This window comes from Ranitomeya imitator, chromosome 2, assembly GCF_032444005.1.
Source record: "Ranitomeya imitator isolate aRanImi1 chromosome 2, aRanImi1.pri, whole genome shotgun sequence".
In the NCBI taxonomy this organism is placed as follows: Eukaryota; Metazoa; Chordata; class Amphibia; order Anura; family Dendrobatidae; genus Ranitomeya; species Ranitomeya imitator.
In genome coordinates, this window is record NC_091283.1 from 644,315,666 (window position 1) to 644,335,709 (window position 20,044).

At 42.0% G+C, this 20,044-nt stretch overlaps 1 protein-coding gene across 2 annotated transcripts in view; it reads right to left on the bottom strand.

Annotated features, from left to right (window-relative positions):
- LOC138665395 (bone marrow proteoglycan-like) overlaps positions 1-20,044 on the bottom strand; it is a 36,537-nt gene that overhangs the window by 15,498 nt on the left and 995 nt on the right. For both annotated transcript variants that reach the window (XM_069752827.1, XM_069752826.1), the window contains exon 2: positions 4,987-5,228. In XM_069752827.1, the coding sequence (XP_069608928.1) occupies positions 4,987-5,228 (242 nt within the window). The remainder of the gene's footprint in view (positions 1-4,986; positions 5,229-20,044) is intronic.

Sequence of the window (20,044 nt, forward strand, 5' to 3'; positions counted from 1 at the left end):
AATCATAAAAATCCGCTAAAAAACCCGCTATAAAAGTAAATCAAACCCCCCTTCATCACCCCCTTAGTTAGGGAAAAATTAAAAAAATGTATTTATTTCCATTTTCCCATTAGGGCTAGGGCTAGGGTTAGGGCTAGGGTTAGGGCTAGGGTTAGGGCTAGGGTTAGGGCTAGGGCTAGGGTTAGGGCTAGGGTTAGGGCTAGGGTTAGGGCTAGGGTTAGGGCTAAGGTTAGGGCTAGGGTTAGGGCTAGGGTTAGGGTTAGGGTTAGGGCTAGGGTTAGGGCTAGGGTTAGGGTTAGGGTTAGGGCTAGGGCTAGGGTTAGGGTTAGGGCTAGGGTTAGGGCTAGGGTTAGGGCTAGGGCTACAGTTTGGGTTGGGGCTAAAGTTACAGTTAGGGTTTAGATTACATTTACGGTTGGGAATAGGGTTGGGATTAGGGTTAGGGGTGTGTCAGGGTTAGAGGTGTGGTTAGGGTTACCATTGGGATTAGGGTTAGGGATGTGTTTGGATTAGGGTTTCAGTTATAATTGGGGGGTTTCCACTGTTTAGGCACATCAGGGGCTCTCCAAACGCGACATGGCGTCCGATCTCAATTCCAGCCAATTCTGCGTTGAAAAAGTAAAACAGTGCTTCTTCCCTTCCGAGCTCTCCCGTGTGCCCAAGCAGGGGTTTACCCCAACATATGGGGTATCAGCGTACTCAGGACAAATAGGACAACAACTTTTGGGGTCCAATTTCTCCTGCTACCCTTGGGAAAATACAAAACTCGGGGCTAAAACATATTTTTTGTGGGAAAAAAAAAGATTTTTTATTTTCACGGCTCTGCGTTATAAACTGTAGTGAAACACTTGGGGGTTCAAAGTTCTCACAACACATCTAGATTAGTTCCCTGGGGGGTCTAGTTTCCAATATGGGGTCACTTGTGGGGGGTTTCTACTGTTTAGGTACATTAGGGGTTCTGCAAACGCAATGTGACGTCTGCAGACCATTCCATCTAAGTCTGCATTCCAAATGGCGCTCCTTCCCTTCCGAGCTCTGCCATGCGCTCAAACGTTGGTTTCCCCCAACATACGGGGTATCAGCGTACTCAGGACAAATTGGACAACAACTTTTGGGGTCGAATTTCTCCTCTTACCCTCGGGAAAATACAAAACTGGGGGCTAAAAAATAATTTTGGGGGGAAAGATTTTTTTTTTTAATTTTCACGGCTCTGCGTTACAAACTGTAGTGAAACACTTGGGGGTTCAAAGCTATCACAACACATCTAGATGAGTTCCTTAGGGGGTCTAGTTTCCAAAATGGTGTCACTTGTGGGAGGTTTCTACTGTTTAGGTACATTAGGGGCTCTGCAAATGCAATGTGACACCTGCAGACCATTCCATCTAAGTCCTCATTCCAAATGGAGCTCCTTCCCTTCCGAGCCCTCCCATGCGCCCAAACAGTGGTTCCCCCCCACATATGGGGTATCAGCGCACTCAGGACAAATTGGACAACAAATTGTGGGGTCGAATTTCTCCTTTTACCCTCGGAAAAATACAAAACTGGGGGCTAAAAAATAATTTTTGTGGGAAAAAATTTTTGTTTTATTTTTACGGCTCTCCATTATAAACTTCTGTGAAGCCCTTGGTGGGTCAAAGCGCTCAGCACACATCTAGATAAGTTCCTAAGGGGGTCTACTTTCCAAAATGGTGTCACTTGTGGGGGGTTTCTACTGTTTAGGTACATTAGGGGCTCTGCAAACGCAATGTGACACCTGCAGACCATTCCATCTAAGTCTGCATTCAAATGGCACTCCTTCCCTTCTGAGCCCTCCCATGTGCCCAAACAGTGGTTCCCCCCACATATGGTGTATCATCGCACTCAGGACAAATTGGGCAACAAATTTTGGGGTCCAATTTCTCCTGTTACCCTCAGGAAAATACAAAACTGGGGGCTAAAAAAATAATTTTTGTGGGAAAAAAATTTTGTTTTATTTTTACGGCTCTGCATTATAAACTTCTGTGAAGCACTTGGTGGGTCAAAGTGCTCACCACACCTCTAGATAAGTTCCTTAGGGGGTCTACTTTCCAAAATGGTGTCATTTGTGGGGGGTTTCAATGTTTAGGCACATCAGTGGCTCTTCAAACGCAACATGGCGTCCCATCTCAATTCCTGTCAATTTTGCTTTGAACAGTCAAACGGCGCTCCTTCCCTTCCGAGCTCTCCCATCCACCCAAACAGTGGTTTACCCCCACATATGGGGTATCCGCGTACTCAGGACAAATTGTACAACAACTTTTGGGGTCCAATTTCTTCTCTTACCCTTGGGAAAATAAAAAATTGGGGGCGAAAAGATAATTTTTGTGAAAAAATATGATTTTTTATTTTTACGGTTCTACATTATAAACTTCTGTGAAGCACTTGGTGGGTCAAAGTGCTCACCACACCTCTAGATAAATTCCTTAGGGGGTCTACTTTCCAAAATGGTGTCACTTGTGGGGGGTTTCAATGTTTAGGCACATCAGTGGCTCTTCAAACGCAACATGATGTCCCATCTCAATTCCTGTCAATTTTGCATTGAAAAGTCAAACGGCGCTCCTTCCCTTCCGAGCTCTCCCATCCGCCCAAACAGTGGTTTACCCCCACATATGGGCTATCAGCGTACTCAGGACAAATTGTACAACAACTTTTGGGGTCCAATTTCTTCTCTTACCCTTGGGAAAATAAAAAATTGGGGGCGAAAAGATAATTTTTGTGAAAAAATATGATTTTTTATTTTTACGGTTCTACATTATAAACTTCTGTGAAGCACTTGTTGGGTCAAAGTGCTCACCACACCTCTAGATAAGTTCCTTAGGGGGTCTACTTTCCAAAATGGTGTCACTTGTGGGGGGTTTCAATGTTTAGCCACATCAGGGGCTCTCCAAACGAAACATGGCGTCCCATCTCAATTCCAGTCAATTTTGCATTGAAAAGTCAAATGGCACTCCTTCGCTTCCGAGCTCTGCCATGCGCCCAAACAGTGGTTTACCCCCACATGTGGGGTATTGGCATACTCAGGACAAATTGTACAACAATGTTTGGGGTCCATTTTCTCCTGTTACCCTTGGTAAAATAAAACAAATTGGAGCTGAATTACATTTTTTGTGAAAAAAAGTTAAATGTTCATTTTTATTTAAACATTCAAAAAATTCCTGTGAAGCACCAGAAGGGTTAATAAACTTCTTGAATATGGTTTTGAGCACCTTGAGGGGTGTAGTTTTTAGAATGGTGTCACACTTGGGTATTTTCTATCATATAGACCCCTCAAAATGACTTCAAATGAGATGTGGTCCCTAAAATAAAATGGTGTTGTAGAAATGAGAAATTGCTGGTCAACTTTTAACCCTTATAACTCCCTAACAAAAAAAAATTTTGGTTCCAAAATTGTGCTGATGTAAAGTAGACATGTGGGAAATGTTACTTATTAAGTATTTTGTGTGACATATCTCTGTGATTTAATTGCATAAAAATTCAAAGTTGGAAAATTGCGAAATTTTCATAATTTTCGCCAAATTTCCGTTTTTTTCACAAATAAACGCAGGTACTATCAAATAATTTTTACCATTGTCATGAAGAACAATATGTCACGAGAAAACAATGTCAGAATCACCAGGATCCATTGAAGCGTTCCAGAGTTATAACCTCATAAAGGGACAGTGGTCAGAATTGTAAAAATTGGCCCGGTCATTAACGTGCAAACCACCCTTGGGGGTAAAGGGGTTAAAAAACGGACCACATATGGACATAAAAAACAGATTTGTGAAAGACCTTTTTTGAGCATGGGAAACTGAACAGATTGCTATATAGTTTGTGAAAAAGATATTCAATTTAATCTGTAATTTCATAATTTGATACTCTACTCCTTCTGGGATTTTTGGTCCACTGGGCGGTCCTATCAGTGGCTGACAGCTTTCTTTGTACAGTAGCTGTCTGTCACTGATAGGACCGCCAAATGGACAGAAAGTCACAGAAAGAGCAGAGGTTTCGGTTTATACAGAATCTTTTGTCACAAAACTATATGAATCTACCCTCTCCTCCTGTTCTATAACATGGTACCTGCAGATTAAATTGCATTTTCATGGTGACAGGTTCTCTTTCACATATAACAATACAAACACATGCTACCAACATTTTTGGGCACATGAAGGGATCCATTACAACCAGCTGGGACACTAATATTACTGTTGAGGCCTCACAATATGTGTTTATGTGTTTTTCATTTTAATTTATTTACATTTTTATTAAAAAAATTACCCTACAGTTTGTTATATAGGTTGTTGTTGTTTTTTTATACTGTGTATGTGTGTGATACTTTATTATACTTGTGTGAAAATTTAATTATACTGAAACATGCCTAAAGAGTTATCATATTGATCTAGAATTTGATATTATTCAATAAAGTGGTTAATCTATTAGCATGTTGAGAGTTGGCATAGAATTTACCTTAGCACAACAAAGTCCAGAATGCATATAGGACTGGCACTTCAAATCAACAATACAAACCAATTTGTAATGACTGTAGTCAGTATAAACAAGAAGACATTCAGTAATATTTAAAGCTAAATATTTATTTATAATTACTTAAAATATCATAAAAAAATAAATTTAAACAAGAAGAAAAATGTCTTACAAAGAGAGATGCCACTGAAGGTAACAAAAACCAGCAGATACATGTTCATGAAACAGATACATCAAACCAATGGGGAGTAAGTATAAAAATATATCAAAGTGGAAGAATAGCCTGGCACAAAAACAATTCCACTTTAGCTATAAGTGTATAATCAACTATCAGTGAGAAAGAAAATGTTTATGAAGCCAGCAATTTAACAAGGGAATTATAGAACTACCTGGAGATCAGTGAAGATGAGATAAGTGGTGGCTCTCCACCCCAACGCGCGTTTCACCGCTGGCTTCTTCCAGGGGCTTGTATAGAATTTACCTTGTTTGCTAGATGTTTAGACTTACCTTGGCTTTGTTGAAGCAATGAGGCTTGGTGAAAACACGGTAATGACATGTTCCATTATGAGGACAGGCCTCATTTTCTGCTTTTTCGGTAAAATCTAGCTCAATTTGGTCAATTTCTTGACTCAATGACAAGTCCTCTTCGTCCAACTCATCCTCATCGTTGTCTTCATCAAGTAACTCGTGAATGTTATCTTCATTTGTGGCCACTTTAATTAATTGATCGTTTTCCTGCTCATAATCTCCTGGGAACAATTAAAAACAATACTTAGACCCAGACTTACCTTTCACTCTTTATGGGGGCCTCCTTAGTAGCCCCACTATTTTTGCAGGGCCCCTTAGAAACACCCACTATTCATGAGTGCCCACTTAGTAATCCCCTCTATTTATGAGTGTACCCATTAGTAGCCGCCACCATTAATGTGGACCCCTTCAGTATCACCCACACATAATAGCCATCAAACAATGTTAAAAGAAAAAATAAATATCATATCCCCTCCTTACCCCCGCAAATCCAGCAGCAGAGAGCGGCAGGTCCCGGCAGAGAGAGGTGGTGATGTCATCGCGCCAGGACTCACGTTCTGTGGATGTCGCATCGTGACGACATAATCGCGCCAATCTGATCTGGACCTGCCATTCTGTAGGCCACAGGCCTCAAGCAACCTGCAGCCTACAGAACGGAGTAATGGAGTCCGGCAGTGCAGGGACCTGGAACAACTATATCTTCTGCCTCCCAGTAGCTATGCTACTCGTCATATCTCAACTTCTATGGTGATGTTCTCATGTCTCTTGGCCATGCAGAATGAGACACTGCTGTGATTGCTCAGTTTCTCTTCCTCTGACACAGAACATTGGGAACGGGCTGACATCTTTTTTTGTCTCATACAAACATTCTTTCTTTACTTTTCTCAAAATGTGGTTCCCATTAAGTTAAACTCACAACATCTAAAATGGCAGCCAGTTGCTTTACCTTTGAGCCAGGGTCTGAACTGACAAGAAGAGGAACATTTTCTCTGCTTGTGTATTTAAATAATGTTCTTCTAGCTCTATGTATTGGCACATAGAGATATTGTACATCTCAATACACCAATGTTCATGTCCCACTTACCCTCTCTTTCCCCTTCTCTCTGTACCCCTTCATATTTCTATCTCTCAAGGCTATATTAATGATAAAACAGATATGATCCAGTGCTAGGTGTCTGTATTTCTCCTTTGTAAGGCAATTGACTATTTAAGATTCAAATTCTTATATTGTACGTTCCCTTATTTGCTTTCTTATACATATGGCCATTCTGATGTCATGTCTGTAGGGCATGTGACTGCTGCAGCCACTCACTGAACTCAGCACTGATACCGATGAGCTCAGTGATTGGCTGCAGCAGTCACATGCACATGGCCAGAAGAGCATAAAAAAGCTCTATTTTCAGTACTCAATGTTAGGGTTGAGCGACTTTTACTTTTTTAGGGTCGAGTCGGGTTTCGCGAAACCCGACTATCTCAAAAGTCGAGTTGAGCGGAATCTGCCGATTATCGCAAAAAGTCGGATTTCGACCGAAACACGAAACCCAATGCAAAGTCAGTGGGATTTTTTTCTCTCTCTCTCTCTCTCTCCCTCCCTCCCTCCCTCTCTCCCTCCTCCGTCCCTACACAGGAAAGCTGGTTTTACACATTGAGCACACAAGCAAAAAAAATGGTGATAGATGTGCACACCCCTGAGACCTAGGTCATTACTCTGCCCACGCTCCTTCATTGGCTGAAAAAATGGCGCTAAACGCGTCATACGACACGCGACTTTGGCGCCAAGATCGCCGACCGCAGGGCCGATCCCACACTAGGATCGGGTCGGGTTTCATGAAACCCGACTTTGCCGAAAGTCGGCGACTTTTGAATTTGTCCGATCCGTTTCGCTCAACCCTACTCAATGTCAGTCTGCTGATGTAAAAGCAAATTTAATTTTAGAATTGGAAAAAGAGAGAAAACATGGGATTTAAAAAATAATCTACCCTTCTATAAATCCTTTAAAAACTCTCATCTTGAATAGTAGGCACAGTTATAGACCACTCACAAAAAAGGATAATGAGCTGGGTATTATAGCCAAAAAAAATGAGAACTCTTCACTCTAGGCCTCTAACATCCGTGAATCATGTAGACATGATCTTGGCTCAAAGTCACATATCAAAATTACCCATACAAGTTTTTGGGTCATTAAAATTCACAAGCAGAACACGGATTTGTGTGATGTCAGTGATTAACATTGCAATGTATAGAAGAAACTGCATAATTTATTTATTTTTCCACTAGTGAAAATTAATGATGACTGTTAACTTGGACTGTTTTTATGCACGAACATCACAATTAAAAAATTTTCTTTAGTTTCAATTTTCTGCAGCCTTTCTGCACAAATTTACTGATTTAAACAATTTTTTTTATTGCATTTGTAGAGAGTTATTTGTTACATATGTTATTTATTGTGTTTTTTCAGCTTTGATTTCTGTCTTTTTGGTATGTAATGTTTTAAAATAAACTACATTTTTTTGCAAACTTAGGGTATGTTCACACGTTCCTGATTTTCATCCTTTTTTTTTCAGGACTGTTTTTTAAAAAACTGCAGCTCTTGGCAGAAAATGCAGGTCCTTTTTTTGGTCCTTTTTTGGTCCTTTTTTGATGCGTTTTTGATGCGTTTTTTGATGCAGTTTTCTAGCCAGAGTCTGTGTGTTTTCTAGGAATTTTTTTAGGGTTAAAATGGCTGAAAATACCCTAACCCTACCCCTAACCCTAACCCTACCCCTACCCCTAACCCTACCCCTAACCCTACCCCTAACCCTAACCCTACCCCTAACCCTACCCCTAACCCTAACCCTAACCCTAACCCTACCCCTAACCCTACCCCTAACCCTACCCCTAACCCTAACCCTATTCTAACCTTAGTGGAAAAAAAAAAATTCTTTATTTTTTTATTGTCCCTACCTATGGGGGTGACAAAGGGGGGGGGTCATTTACTATTTTTTTTATTTTGATCACTGAGATAGGTTATATCTCAGTGATCAAAATGCACTTTGTAACGAATCTGCCGGCCGGCAGATTCGGCGGGCGCACTGCGCATGCGCCCGCCATTTTGCAAGATGGCGGCGCCCAGGGAGAAGACGGCCGGACGGACAACGGGATCGGGTAAGTATAAGGGGGGGAGATGGGGGCACGGGGGGGTGTCGGAGCACGGGGGGTGGCATCGGAGCATGGGGGGGTGGGATTGGGGCACGGGGGGGCAGCCACACTGCAGCGGTTCTGCACCACAAACCGCAGTAAAACCCGCAGATATTTTTTTCATCTGCGGGTTTTACTGCGGCTTTCACCTCACAATGGAGGTCTATGGGTGCAGAACCGCTGCTGTTTTACAAAAGAAGTGACATGGTACTTCTTTTTTACCGCAGCTAATCAGTGCGGTTTTTTTTTTTCAATTCAGGACCATGTGCACAGTGGGTCCTGTTTTCCATAGGGTACAGTGTACTGTACCCTGCATGGAAAACAGCCGCGGAACCGCGGTAAAAAACGCACTGTGTGAACATGGCCTTAGTGTTTGCTGAGAAATCTTGCATTGATTAAAGTGTATGGATAAATTCTTGTGTGAATTATACAGCCTTTTGCCATGTAAAACACGCTAAAAATATGTTTACGGATTGTTCGCATTTCATTCAAGTATATAGGGAAAATCTGCAAATTAAATGTATACTCACTGCAAGAACAATTGATATTCTTCTGAAAATCACCTGTTCACCCAAACCGCGATTTTTACTATACTCAGCGGTACTGTAGTATTGCTGTGTATAGTACAATGGATCAGACAATTGCACATTAAAGTCCCCTGAGGGGACTACCAAATACAGTGAAAAAAAAATGTTTTTAAAAAATATAAAGGCTCAAATCTCTCCCTTTTTCCTATATTAAAAATAAATGTTAAAATTATAAAATAATAACTAATAAATAATAAGTAATATAAAATTATTCAAACTGATCTGTAAACTCTGTAATGTAAGAAATAATATCAAAATGCCAGAATTGCTGTTTTTCGGCCACCGAAGCACCACAAAAGAAATGCAATAAGAGACCATCGAATCATCTTGCCTACCTCAATATTGTATAAAAAAATCTATGCATGTTTGGTATTCTCATGATTGTACTGACCTAGAAAATCATATCGCCAGGTAATTTTTACAATGTAATGAACACTATAAATAGAAAAGAAAGAATTGTGCTTTTTCACAATTGTGCTGCACTTTTAATTTTTGTCCTGTTTTCCAGTACATCATATTATAAAATTAATGATGTCATTTAACATTGCAATTCATCCAGCAAAAAAAAGCCCTTATGTCAACATAAAACTAAAAAAAAGCTATGGGTCTTTGAAGAAGGAGAGGAAAAAACAAAAATGCAAAAAGGAAAATAGACATGATGCGCATGGGGCTAAGGTATATGAACACAGATTTTTTTTTTTTGAGGCAGTCAAAAAAGGCAAGTTTTCTTTTGGAACCCAGGAGCAGTTTTTCATTTCCTGAAGGTTTTCTTATGATTTTTTTACTGCTTTTTGATTGGACAGTGCCCAGTTTAGAGAATTTTCTACCAGTACATGGAAAAAAAGACATGCACTTTTTTTTTCATCTACCAGGTGTTTTTCCCAACCAGAGCAGAAAAAAACACTCACAAGACAGAACATATGACCAACAATGTGTTTTAATACTGAAATGAATAAAAATAGTCTTTCAAGTATTTTTAGTAATTTTTAAGCACTTTTTCAGCGCAAAGTACACCTTAACATACAGTTGTGCTCAAAAGTTGGCCTTTTTTTCAGTGAATATGAATGATAATGCCAAAACTTTTTCTCCACTCATGATTAGTGGTTGGGTGAAGCCATTTATTGTCAATCTACTATGTTTTCTCTTTTTAAATCATAATGACAACGCGAAACATCCAAATGACCCTGATCAAAAGTTCACATATCCTGGTGATTTTGGCCCGATAACATGCACAGAAGTTGACACAAATGGGTTTCAATGGTAACATTCTCACCTGTGACCTGTTTGATTGTAATCAGTGTGTGTGCATAAAAGCGGAGTGAGTTTCTGGGATCCAGACAGACTCTTGCATCTTTCATCCAGCCACTGACTTTTCTGGATTGTGAGTCATAGGAAAAGCAAAATAATTGTCAATGGCTCTACGGGAAAAAGTAGTTGATCTGTATAAAACAGGAAAGGAATACAAAAAGATATCCAAGGAATTTATGCCAGTCAGAGGTATTCAAACTGTGATTGACAAATAGAAAATCAGGGGCTGTGTAAAAACAAAACTACGGTCAGTTAGACCAACAAAAATGTCATCCACAACTGCCGGGAAAATAGCTCGAGATGCAACGAAAAACCCACAAATAACATCATCTGAAATACAGGACTTTCTGAAAACTAGTAGTGTGGCGGTTTCAAGATGCATAATAAGGAGGTACTTGAAGAAAAAAGGGCTGAATGGCGGAGTCGCCAGAAGAAAGGCATTACTGTGCAAATGCCACTAAGTATCTCACCTATAAAACACAAAACAGCACAGAGACAAGCCTCAAAACTTTCGGAACAAGGTAATTTGTAGTGATGGGACCAAAATTGAACTTTTTGGCCACAACCATAAATGTTACATTTGGAGAGAGGTCAACAAGGCCTATGATGAAAGGAATACCATTCTTACTGTAAAGCACAGAGGTGATGTTTTGGGGATGTGTGAGCTACAGAGGCATAGCAAGCTTAGTCAAAGTTGAATGAAAGATGAATGCAGCACAATATCAGCAAATACTGGAGGCAAATTTGCACTCATCGGAAGCTGGACATGAAACGTACTTGGACGTTTCAACATGACATTGATCCAAAACGCAGGTCAATTCGACCTGTCATTGGCTACAGCAGAACAAAGTGAAGGTTCTGGAGTGGCCATTTCAGTCTCCTGACCTCAATATCATTGAGCCACTCTGGGGAGATCTCAAGTTCATGCTAGTGAGTCACCCGCCTGGGCAGTGGGGTACTCGGTGCCGGGTCCGGTCTCAATTAAAAGGGATGTCACGGTGGCTGCAACCCAGTACGTGGCCCTGGGCGCCCAATTAAAGGGGAAAGGTCATTTAAAGGGTTTTGCTTTAACATTTGTGTTTATGAAGCCACCTGTGGTTCTTGGTCAGAGGGGACCAACTCTGCTTAAAGGGGTCCTCTTAGGTGATGTTGTTGCAGCAAGATGGTAACACTTCCCACAGGTTAAGTGGGGTCTCCAGGGCTCCCAAGGTGTATGGGGAAATATGATGTATACCAGCAAATAAGTGGAGAACACAAAGTTGTAAAGTCTTTACCTGGTTTACTGACAGTAGCAGTCCACAATCTAGGGTACCAGGAACAGGTGATGGTATGGTCTGGCCAGCCTGGAGGCAATAGTGAACCCCTCTCCCAGATGAGGTCCATAAGCCTTCCTACTCACTGTTGTGGGCGAGGTCCCTGCTGCCTGTAGCTGCTGGCAAAGTCCTCTCTCTCCAGTCCTGGGACAGTTATCTTCATGGTAGGCAACTTGAGACGTTTTTATGGGTCTCTATCATGACCCGGGCTCTTCAGGTACTGCTTCACCTTCAGGTGTGGTGTTGGCAAATCACATACAGTTCTATGCCCTCCGGTTCTGCCGTGTGTCCTGGAGTACACCACAACCTCGGGCTCCTGGTGCCCGGTTCCTGCGCTTTGGCTCTGAGGGTGCCTGGTCACAGTTCCCCTCTGAGCCCCTTTCCTTTCCACTTTGCTCCTTTCCTCAGTAGCTCCACCACTTTCAACCCCTCGGGTTCACTTCCTTTCCCTGGAGCTGCAGCTCAGTCCTGGCTGCACGGCTCCATTGTCTGCTCTCAGTTCCAAACTTCCTCTCTCTCCTCTCCCTCCAACCAAGTGCTCTCCTTGGTCTCCCTGGACCAACTGCCTGACTCCTCCTCCAGACCAGAACACTTAAAGCTGGGGAAGCTCCCTGAATCCGGGTTCAGAGCTCCCCCTTCTGGCTTGGATTCGTAATGTGTTGAATGTGGGTGCGTTACCTGGTAAAGAGAATCCTCCTTGCCTCCAAGCGTGTTATCGCTCCCCCGAAAGGAAGGCAACATCACTGTAACAACCAGATACCTGGGGTGTTACACTAGACAGCCCAGGAATTTACAGGAACTGGAGGTTTTTTTGCCAAGAAGAGTAGGCAGCTTTACCATTTGAGAAAATAAAGAACCTCATTCACAACTACCACAGAAGACTTCAAGCTGTCATTGATGTTAGAGGGAGCAATACACGATATTAAGTTGGGTATGTAAACTTTTGATCAGGGTCATTTGAATACTTTGGGTTTTCATTATGATTTAAAAAGAGAAAACACAGTAGTTTGATAATAAATGGTTTCACCCAACCACTAACCAAGAGTGGAGAAAAAATTGGGTGTTATCATTCATATCCTCTGAAAAAAGGCCAAGAAAGCAAAAATTCTGCTGGGGTGGGGTATATAAACTTTTGAGCACAACTGTATGTGCACAAAACGTATTTTCCAGGAAGAGGAACCCAACTTTTTCTAGAGGAAGACACTTCAGGAAATGCCAACTTTTTTATGTAGCGTTTTATTTTTCTATCTAATTTCCTGAGTGCTTTTTTTACTTTTTGACTAATCTTCTGGGCATCTTTTGATCCTTCCCATTGACTTCTATAATAAAGTATAGGGAGTCTTTAGATATCTTAAAAATGGTCAGCTCAAAAACAATAAGTAAATTCTGAAAAACTGAACTTAATCATTTCTATGTAAAATGGCTTTCTGTTCTTATGATCGTCTTTTAACTATTGGAAGTTTCCAAGGACACCAAGCAGTTAAAAGATTATCAAAATGCATAAGAACAGAAAAATATTTAGAATTGCTTCTCATTAAGCCATTAAAGTATCAACCACAGAGGACTCTCTGAATTCTAAATATTTTTCTTTCTACTGGCTAACACGGTACAAAGATGTATATCTTTCCTGTAAGAACAGAAAGTCATTTTACATAGAAATGCATAAGTTCAGTTTTTGAGCATTTTTGCAGTGGAATCATATTTAAAAAGACATTCTGTGCAAATATCCTTAATATGAATAATGATCATCAGTAGTGTTGAGCATTCCGATACCGCAAGTATCGGGTATCGGCCGATACTTGCGGTATCGGAATTCCGATACCGAGATTCGATACTTTTGTGGTATCGGGTATCGGTATCGGATCCATAGGGATGTGTAAAATAAAGAATTAAAATAAAAAATATTGATATATTCACCTCTCCGGCGGCCCCTGGACATCACGCTGGTAACCGGCAGGCTTCTTTGTTTAAAATGAGCGCGTTTAGGACCTGCGAATGACGTCGCGGCTTCTGATTGGTCGCGTGCCGCTCATGTGACCGCCACGCGACCAATCAGAAGCCGCAACGTCATTCGCAGGTCCTAAATTCCTAGAATTAGGAGTTTAGTGGATGAGAATGACGTCAAGGCTTCTGATTGGTAGCGTGCCGCTCATGTGACCACCACGCGACCAATCAGAAGCCGCGACGTCATTCTCATTCACTAAACTCCCAATTCTAGGAATTTAGGACCTGCGAATGACGTCACGGCTTCTGATTGGTCGCGTGGCGGTCACATGAGCGGCACGCGACCAATCAGAAGCCACGACGTCATTCGCAGGTCCTAAACGCGCTCATTTTAAACAAAGAAGCCTGTCGGTTACCAGCGTGATGTCCAGGGGCCGCCGGAGAGGTGAATATATCAATATTTTTTATTTTAATTCTTTATTTTACACATTAATATGGATCCCAGGGCCTGAAGGACAGTTTCCTCTCCTTGAGACCCTGGGAACCATCAGGATACCTTCCGATACTTGGTGTTCCATTGACTTGTATTGGTATCGGATATCGGTATCGGCGATATCCGATATTTTTCGGGTATCGGCCGATACTATCCGATACCGATACTTTCAAGTATCGGACGGTATCGCTCAACACTAATCATCAGTAATCCCCCCAATTTTTTTTCTAAAATGTCAAATAAAAGCATCTAAATTGTCCTTAACCCCCAGGGTGGCTTGTACGTTAATGACCTGGCCAATTTTTACAATTCTGACCACTGTCTCTTTATGAGGTAATAACTCTAGAACACTTCAACGGATCTTGATGATTCTAAGATTTTTTTTGTGACATATTGTACTTCACGTTAGTGGTAAAAATTCTTCGATATAACTTGCATTTATTTGTGTAAAAAATGGAAATTTGGCAAAAATTGTGCAATTTTCAAACTTTTAATTTTTTTGCCCTTAAAACAGAGAAATATGTCACACAAAATAGTTAATAAATAACTTTTCCCACATGTCTACTTTAACCCCTTCATGATCGTGGGATTTTTCGCTTTCTGTGTTCGTTTTTCACTCCTCTCCTTCCCAGAGCCATAACTTTTTTATTTTTCCGTCAATTTGGCCATATGAGGGCTTATTTTTTGCGGGACGAGTTGTACTTTTGAACAACATAATTGGTTTTACCATGTCGTGTACTAGAAAACGGGAAAAAAATTCCAAGTGCGGTGAAATTGCAAAAAAAGTGCAATCCCACACTTGTTTTTTGCTTGGCTTTTTTGCTAGATTCACTAAATGCTAAAACTGACCTGCCATTATGATTCTCCAGGTCAGTACGAGTTCATAGACACCTAACATGACTAGGTTATTTTTTATTTAAGTGGTAAAAAAAAATTCCAAACGTTGCTCAAAAAAAAAAAATTGCGCCATTTTCCGATACTCGTAGCGTCTCCATTTTTCATGATCTGGGGTTGGTTGAGGGCTTATTTTTTGCATCCGAGCTGGCGTTTTTAATGATTCCAATTCAGTGCAGATACGTGCTTTCGATCGCCCGATATTGCATTTTAATGCAATGTCGCGGCGACCAAAAAAACGTAATTCTGGCGTTTCGATTTTTTTTTCTCGTTACGCCGTTTAGCGATCAGGTTAATGCTTTTTTTATTGATAGATCGGGCGATTCTGAACGTGGCGATACCAAATATGTGTAGATTTGATATTTTTTTTATTGATTTATTTTGATTGGGGCGAAAGGGGAGTGATTTAAACTTTTATATTTTTTTTTATTTTTTTCACATTTTTTGTAACTTTTTTTTAAATTTTTGCCATGCTTCAATAGCCTCCATGGGAGGCTAGAAGCAGGCACAGCACGATCGGCTCTGCTACATAGCAGCGATCTGCTGTTCGCTGCTATGTAGCAGAAAATCAGGTGTGCTGTGAGCGCCGACCATAGGGTGGCGCTCACAGCTACTGGCGATCAGTAACCATAGAGGTCTCAAGGACCTCTATGGTTACAATGGAGAAGCATCGCCGACCCCCGATCATGTGACGGGGGTCGGCGATGCCGTCATTTCCGGCCGCCCGGCCGGATGCGATAGTTAGATGCCGCTGTCTGCGTTTGACAGCGGCATTTAACTAGTTAAAAGCGGCGGGTGAATCGCGATTTCACCCGCCGCTATTGCGGGCACATGTCAGCTGTTCAAAACAGCTGACATGTTCCGGCTTTGATGCGGGCTCACCGCGGAGCCCTGCATCAAAGCAGGGGAGCTGACATCGGACGTACTATCCCGTCCGATGTCAGTAAGGGGTTAAATCAGCACAATTTTGGAAACAATTTTTTTTTGTTAGGAAGTTATAAGGGTTAAAAGCGATTTCTCAGTTTTACAAAATTATTTTTTTTAGGGACCACATCACATTTGAAGTCACTTTGAGCGGTCTATATGGCAAAAAATATCCAAAAGTGACACCATTCTAAAAACTACACCTCTCAAGCTGTTCAAAACCACATTCATGAAGTTTATTAACCCTTCAGGTGCTTCACAGAAATTAATGGAATGTGAAAGGAAAAAATGAACATTTTACTTTTTTTTCACTAAAATGTAAATTTAGACTATTTTTTTTATTTCACAAGGGTAACAGGAAAAAATTAACTATAATGCAATTTCTCCTGAACATGTCAATACCCAATATGTGGAGAAAAACTCCTGTTTAGGCACATGGCAGAGCTCGGAAGGGAAGGAGCGCTGTTTGACTTTTTCATGTTGCGTTTGGAGAACCCCTGATGTGCCTAAACCAGTGGTCCCCAACTCCAGGCCTCGAGGGCCGCCAACAGTGCAGGTTTTCAGGATTTCCTTAGTATTGCACAGGGGTTGGAATCCAATTTCTCCTGTTACCCCTGTGCAATACTAAGGAAATCCTGAAAACCTGCACTGTTGGCGGCCCTCGAGGCCTGGAGTTGGGGACCACTGGCCTAAACAGTGGAAAACCCCCACAAGTGACCCCATTCTGGAACCTAAACTCCCCCAAGGAACTTATCTAGATGTGTGTTGAGCACTTTGAACCCCCAAGTGCTTCACAGAAGTTTATAATGTAGGGCCGTGAGAATAAAAAATCATATTATTTTCACAAAAAATGATCTTTTTCCCCAAATTTTTATTTTACCAAGGGTAACAGGAGAAATTTGACACCAAAAGTTGTTTTCCAATTTGTTCTGAGTACGATGAAATCCCATATGTGTCAGGAACCTCTGTTTGGGCGCATGGCAGAGGTTGGAAGGGAAGGAGCGCCATTTGACTTTTTCAAACCAAAATTAGCTGAAATTGAGATCGGACACCATGTCACATTTGGAGAGCCCATAAGGTGCCTAAACAATGGAAACCCCCCACAAGTGACCTCATTTTGAAAACTAGAGCCCCCAAGGAACTTATTTAGATGTGTGGTGAGCACTAGGGTTGGCAAAACAGGTCGGCCATTTTCAGAAGTCGCCAACTTTTGGCAAAGTCGGGTTTCATGAAACCCGACCCGACCCTGTGTGGGGTCGGCCATGAGGTCGGCGATCTTCTGATCTGGTATCGGAATTCTGATTCCGAGTTCCAATATGTTTAAGATATCGGGAATCGGTATCGGAATTCATATTTAAGTGTAAAATAAAGAATAAAAAAAAAAATATTGATATACTCACCCTCGGACGCGCCCTGGTTCTCACCGGCAGCCTTCCTTCCTAAGAATGAGCGCCTGAAGGACCTTCGATGACGTCGCGGCTTGTGATTTGTCGCGTGAGCGGTCACATGGGCGGTCACGCGACCAATCACAAGCCGCGACGTCATCTAAGGTCCTTCAGGCGCTCATTCTTAGGAAGGAGGCATCCGAGGGCGTGTCCGAGGGTGAGTATATTCCTAATAGGAATATACTCACCCTCGGACGCGCCCTGGTTCTATCTGGCAGCCTTCCTTCCTAAGAATCAGCGCCTGAAGGACCTTAGATGATGTCGTGGCTTGTGATTGGTCACGTGACCGCCCACGTGACCGCTCACGCGACCAATCACAGGCCGCGACGTCATCGAAGGTCCTTCAGGCGCTCATTCTTAGGAACGAAGGCTGCCGGTGAGAACCAGGGCGCGTCCGAGGGTAAGTATATCAATATTTTTTCTTTTTTGATTCTTTATTTTACACTTAAATATGGATCCCAGGGCCTGCAGGAGAGTTTCCTCTCCTTCAGACCGCGGGAACCATTAGTATCCCAATGCACTGCATTGGGTTTCGTGTTTCAGCCGACCCCGACCCCGACTTTTCTATAGGATCAGCCGATTTCACTCGACCCGACTTTTGAGAAAGTCGGGTTTTGTGAAACCCGACCCGATCCTATAAAAAGAAAAGTCGCTCAACCCTAGTGAGCACTTTGAACCCCCAAGTGTTTCACTAAAGTTTATAACGGCCGGCCATGAAAATGAAATAATCATATTTTTTTCCCCACAAAAATGATCTTTTAGTCCCCAATTTTTAAATTTTCCAAGGGTAACAGGGGAAATTGGACCCCAAAAGTTGTTGTCCAATTTGTTCTGAGTATACTGGTACCCCAAATGTGGGAGAAAACTCCTGTTTGGGCACACATTGGGGCTCTGAAGGGAAGTAGTGATGTTTTGGAATGCAGACTTTGATGGAATGGTCTGCTAGTGTCATGTCGCATTTGCAGAGCCCTTGATGTGCCTAAACAGTGGAAATGCCCCACAAGTGACCCCATTTTGGAAACTAGACTCCCAAAGGAACTTATCTAGATGTGTGGTGAGCATTTTGAACCCCCAAATGTTTTACTAAACTTTATAACAGCCGGTAGTGAAAATAAAAAATCATTTTTGTTTTCCACAAAAATGATCTTTAAGCCCCCATTTTTTAATTTTCCCAAGGGTAACAGGAGAAATTGAATGCTAAAAGTTGTTGTCCAATTTGTCCTGAGTATGCTAATACCCCATATGTGGGAGAAAACTACTGTTTGGGCACACGTTGGGGCTTGGAAGGGAAGTAGTGATGTTTCGGAATGCAGACTTTGATGGAATGGTCTACGGGCCTCAGGTTGCATTTGCAGAGCCCCTGATGTGCCTAAACAGTAGAAACTCCCCACAAGTGTCCTCATTTTGGGCATTAGACCCACAAGGAACATATCTAGATGTGCCTAAACAGTGGCAATGCCCAACAAGTGCCCTCTTTTTGGAACTAATCTACTGCTTCCTGTTATGTAAATGTTATAAAGTAGTGGCATACATGAGTTGTGTAGTGCTTGTCAGATTGTCATACGTTAATTGTCTAAGTCAGAAATGAATTTAGTAGTGCATGGAGCTGTGGTGCAGTCTGAAGCATTCTTTCATACACAAACTAGGTTTATTGGGGCATGTGTCACATTGATAAATGGTGTATTCCCCTTTTGAAACAGACTCGTCACCTCTTTTGCGGCTTACCTTTTTTTTCCACTTTGAGGGACCTACCCCAGGAAATGTTGATCTGGTACGATACGAGCACCTTCAGTTCCGGAAGTACTGGGGCCCGCTCCTTCCTGAGTGCCACATACCAGGGCCTTGATCACTACCTCCTGAAACTTAAGGTATGGTGTATTGGTGTGGCCTGCACATCATGACAGCAGGAAAGCTTTGAGCATTGTCATCTGTACGATGTGCACGACCAGCCTTTGTACCACACCATGGCCTTTCTCAAAGGACTGTATGGCTGGAGGAGTTAATCAGAGAGATCAATGCCCCCCATGTTTTTGTTGTACCCCAGAACACAGACCAGTTTGCTGACCTGTGCAGAGGTACCTTGTACTTGAGCACCAGCAGTTGGTCGCTACATTAGGCTCTGCTGTCACCCCTTCTGAGCATCTGCCCAATTAGCGTTTTCAGGAGGGCTCTCTGATTTTTGTGGACAGTACCACAGAGAGGGTTTTGAAGATACCATGTTTTGGCATCGGTGGTTTTCCTTTATGGTTGCTGCCCTTCCCGTGGTTGTTCCTTCCCGGTGAAAGACCTGGCTATTTATTGCTTGCGTTGAGAAACACGTGATGGTGTCTCCGCGGCTTTTCTACATTCATTTGCATATTTCCCATAAGGGATGGGGGCAGTGTTCTGGATCACTGCGTTGAGAAACACATGATGGTGTCCCCGCAGTGTCGGATGTTTTGATCTCCCCGAGGTCATTCATCCTTATGTTTATAGTCCTTTTACTAGGCACTACTCCTAATAGCCAGTTTCCTACTCCTCACTGATGAGGGGCAAATACCCCGAAACAGCTGTCTGTTGATGGATACCATGTTTTGGCATAGGTGGTTTTCCTTAATGGACGCTGCCCTTCCCATGGTTGTTCCTTCCCAGTGAAAGACCTAGCTATTTATTGCTTGCATTGAGAAACACGTGATGGTGTCTCCGAGGCTTTTCTACATGCATATGGACGGAATATTACGTCTGATGTCAGAAAGGGGTTAAAGAGGATAAAGGGCAAATGTGGCCAGATTTTTCACTTAATTTTATTCCCAATGCTCCCCTGAGTATTTTGCCATTCGGTTCAAGAGATATAGACCTTTTTATCTAGCTCTGCTTTTCATGGTCTTTGCAGATTATTATTATAATATAATTTATTAATACACATTCAGTATTTGGTCTGTATTTAACTTCAGTATGTGTAAGCCAAAACCA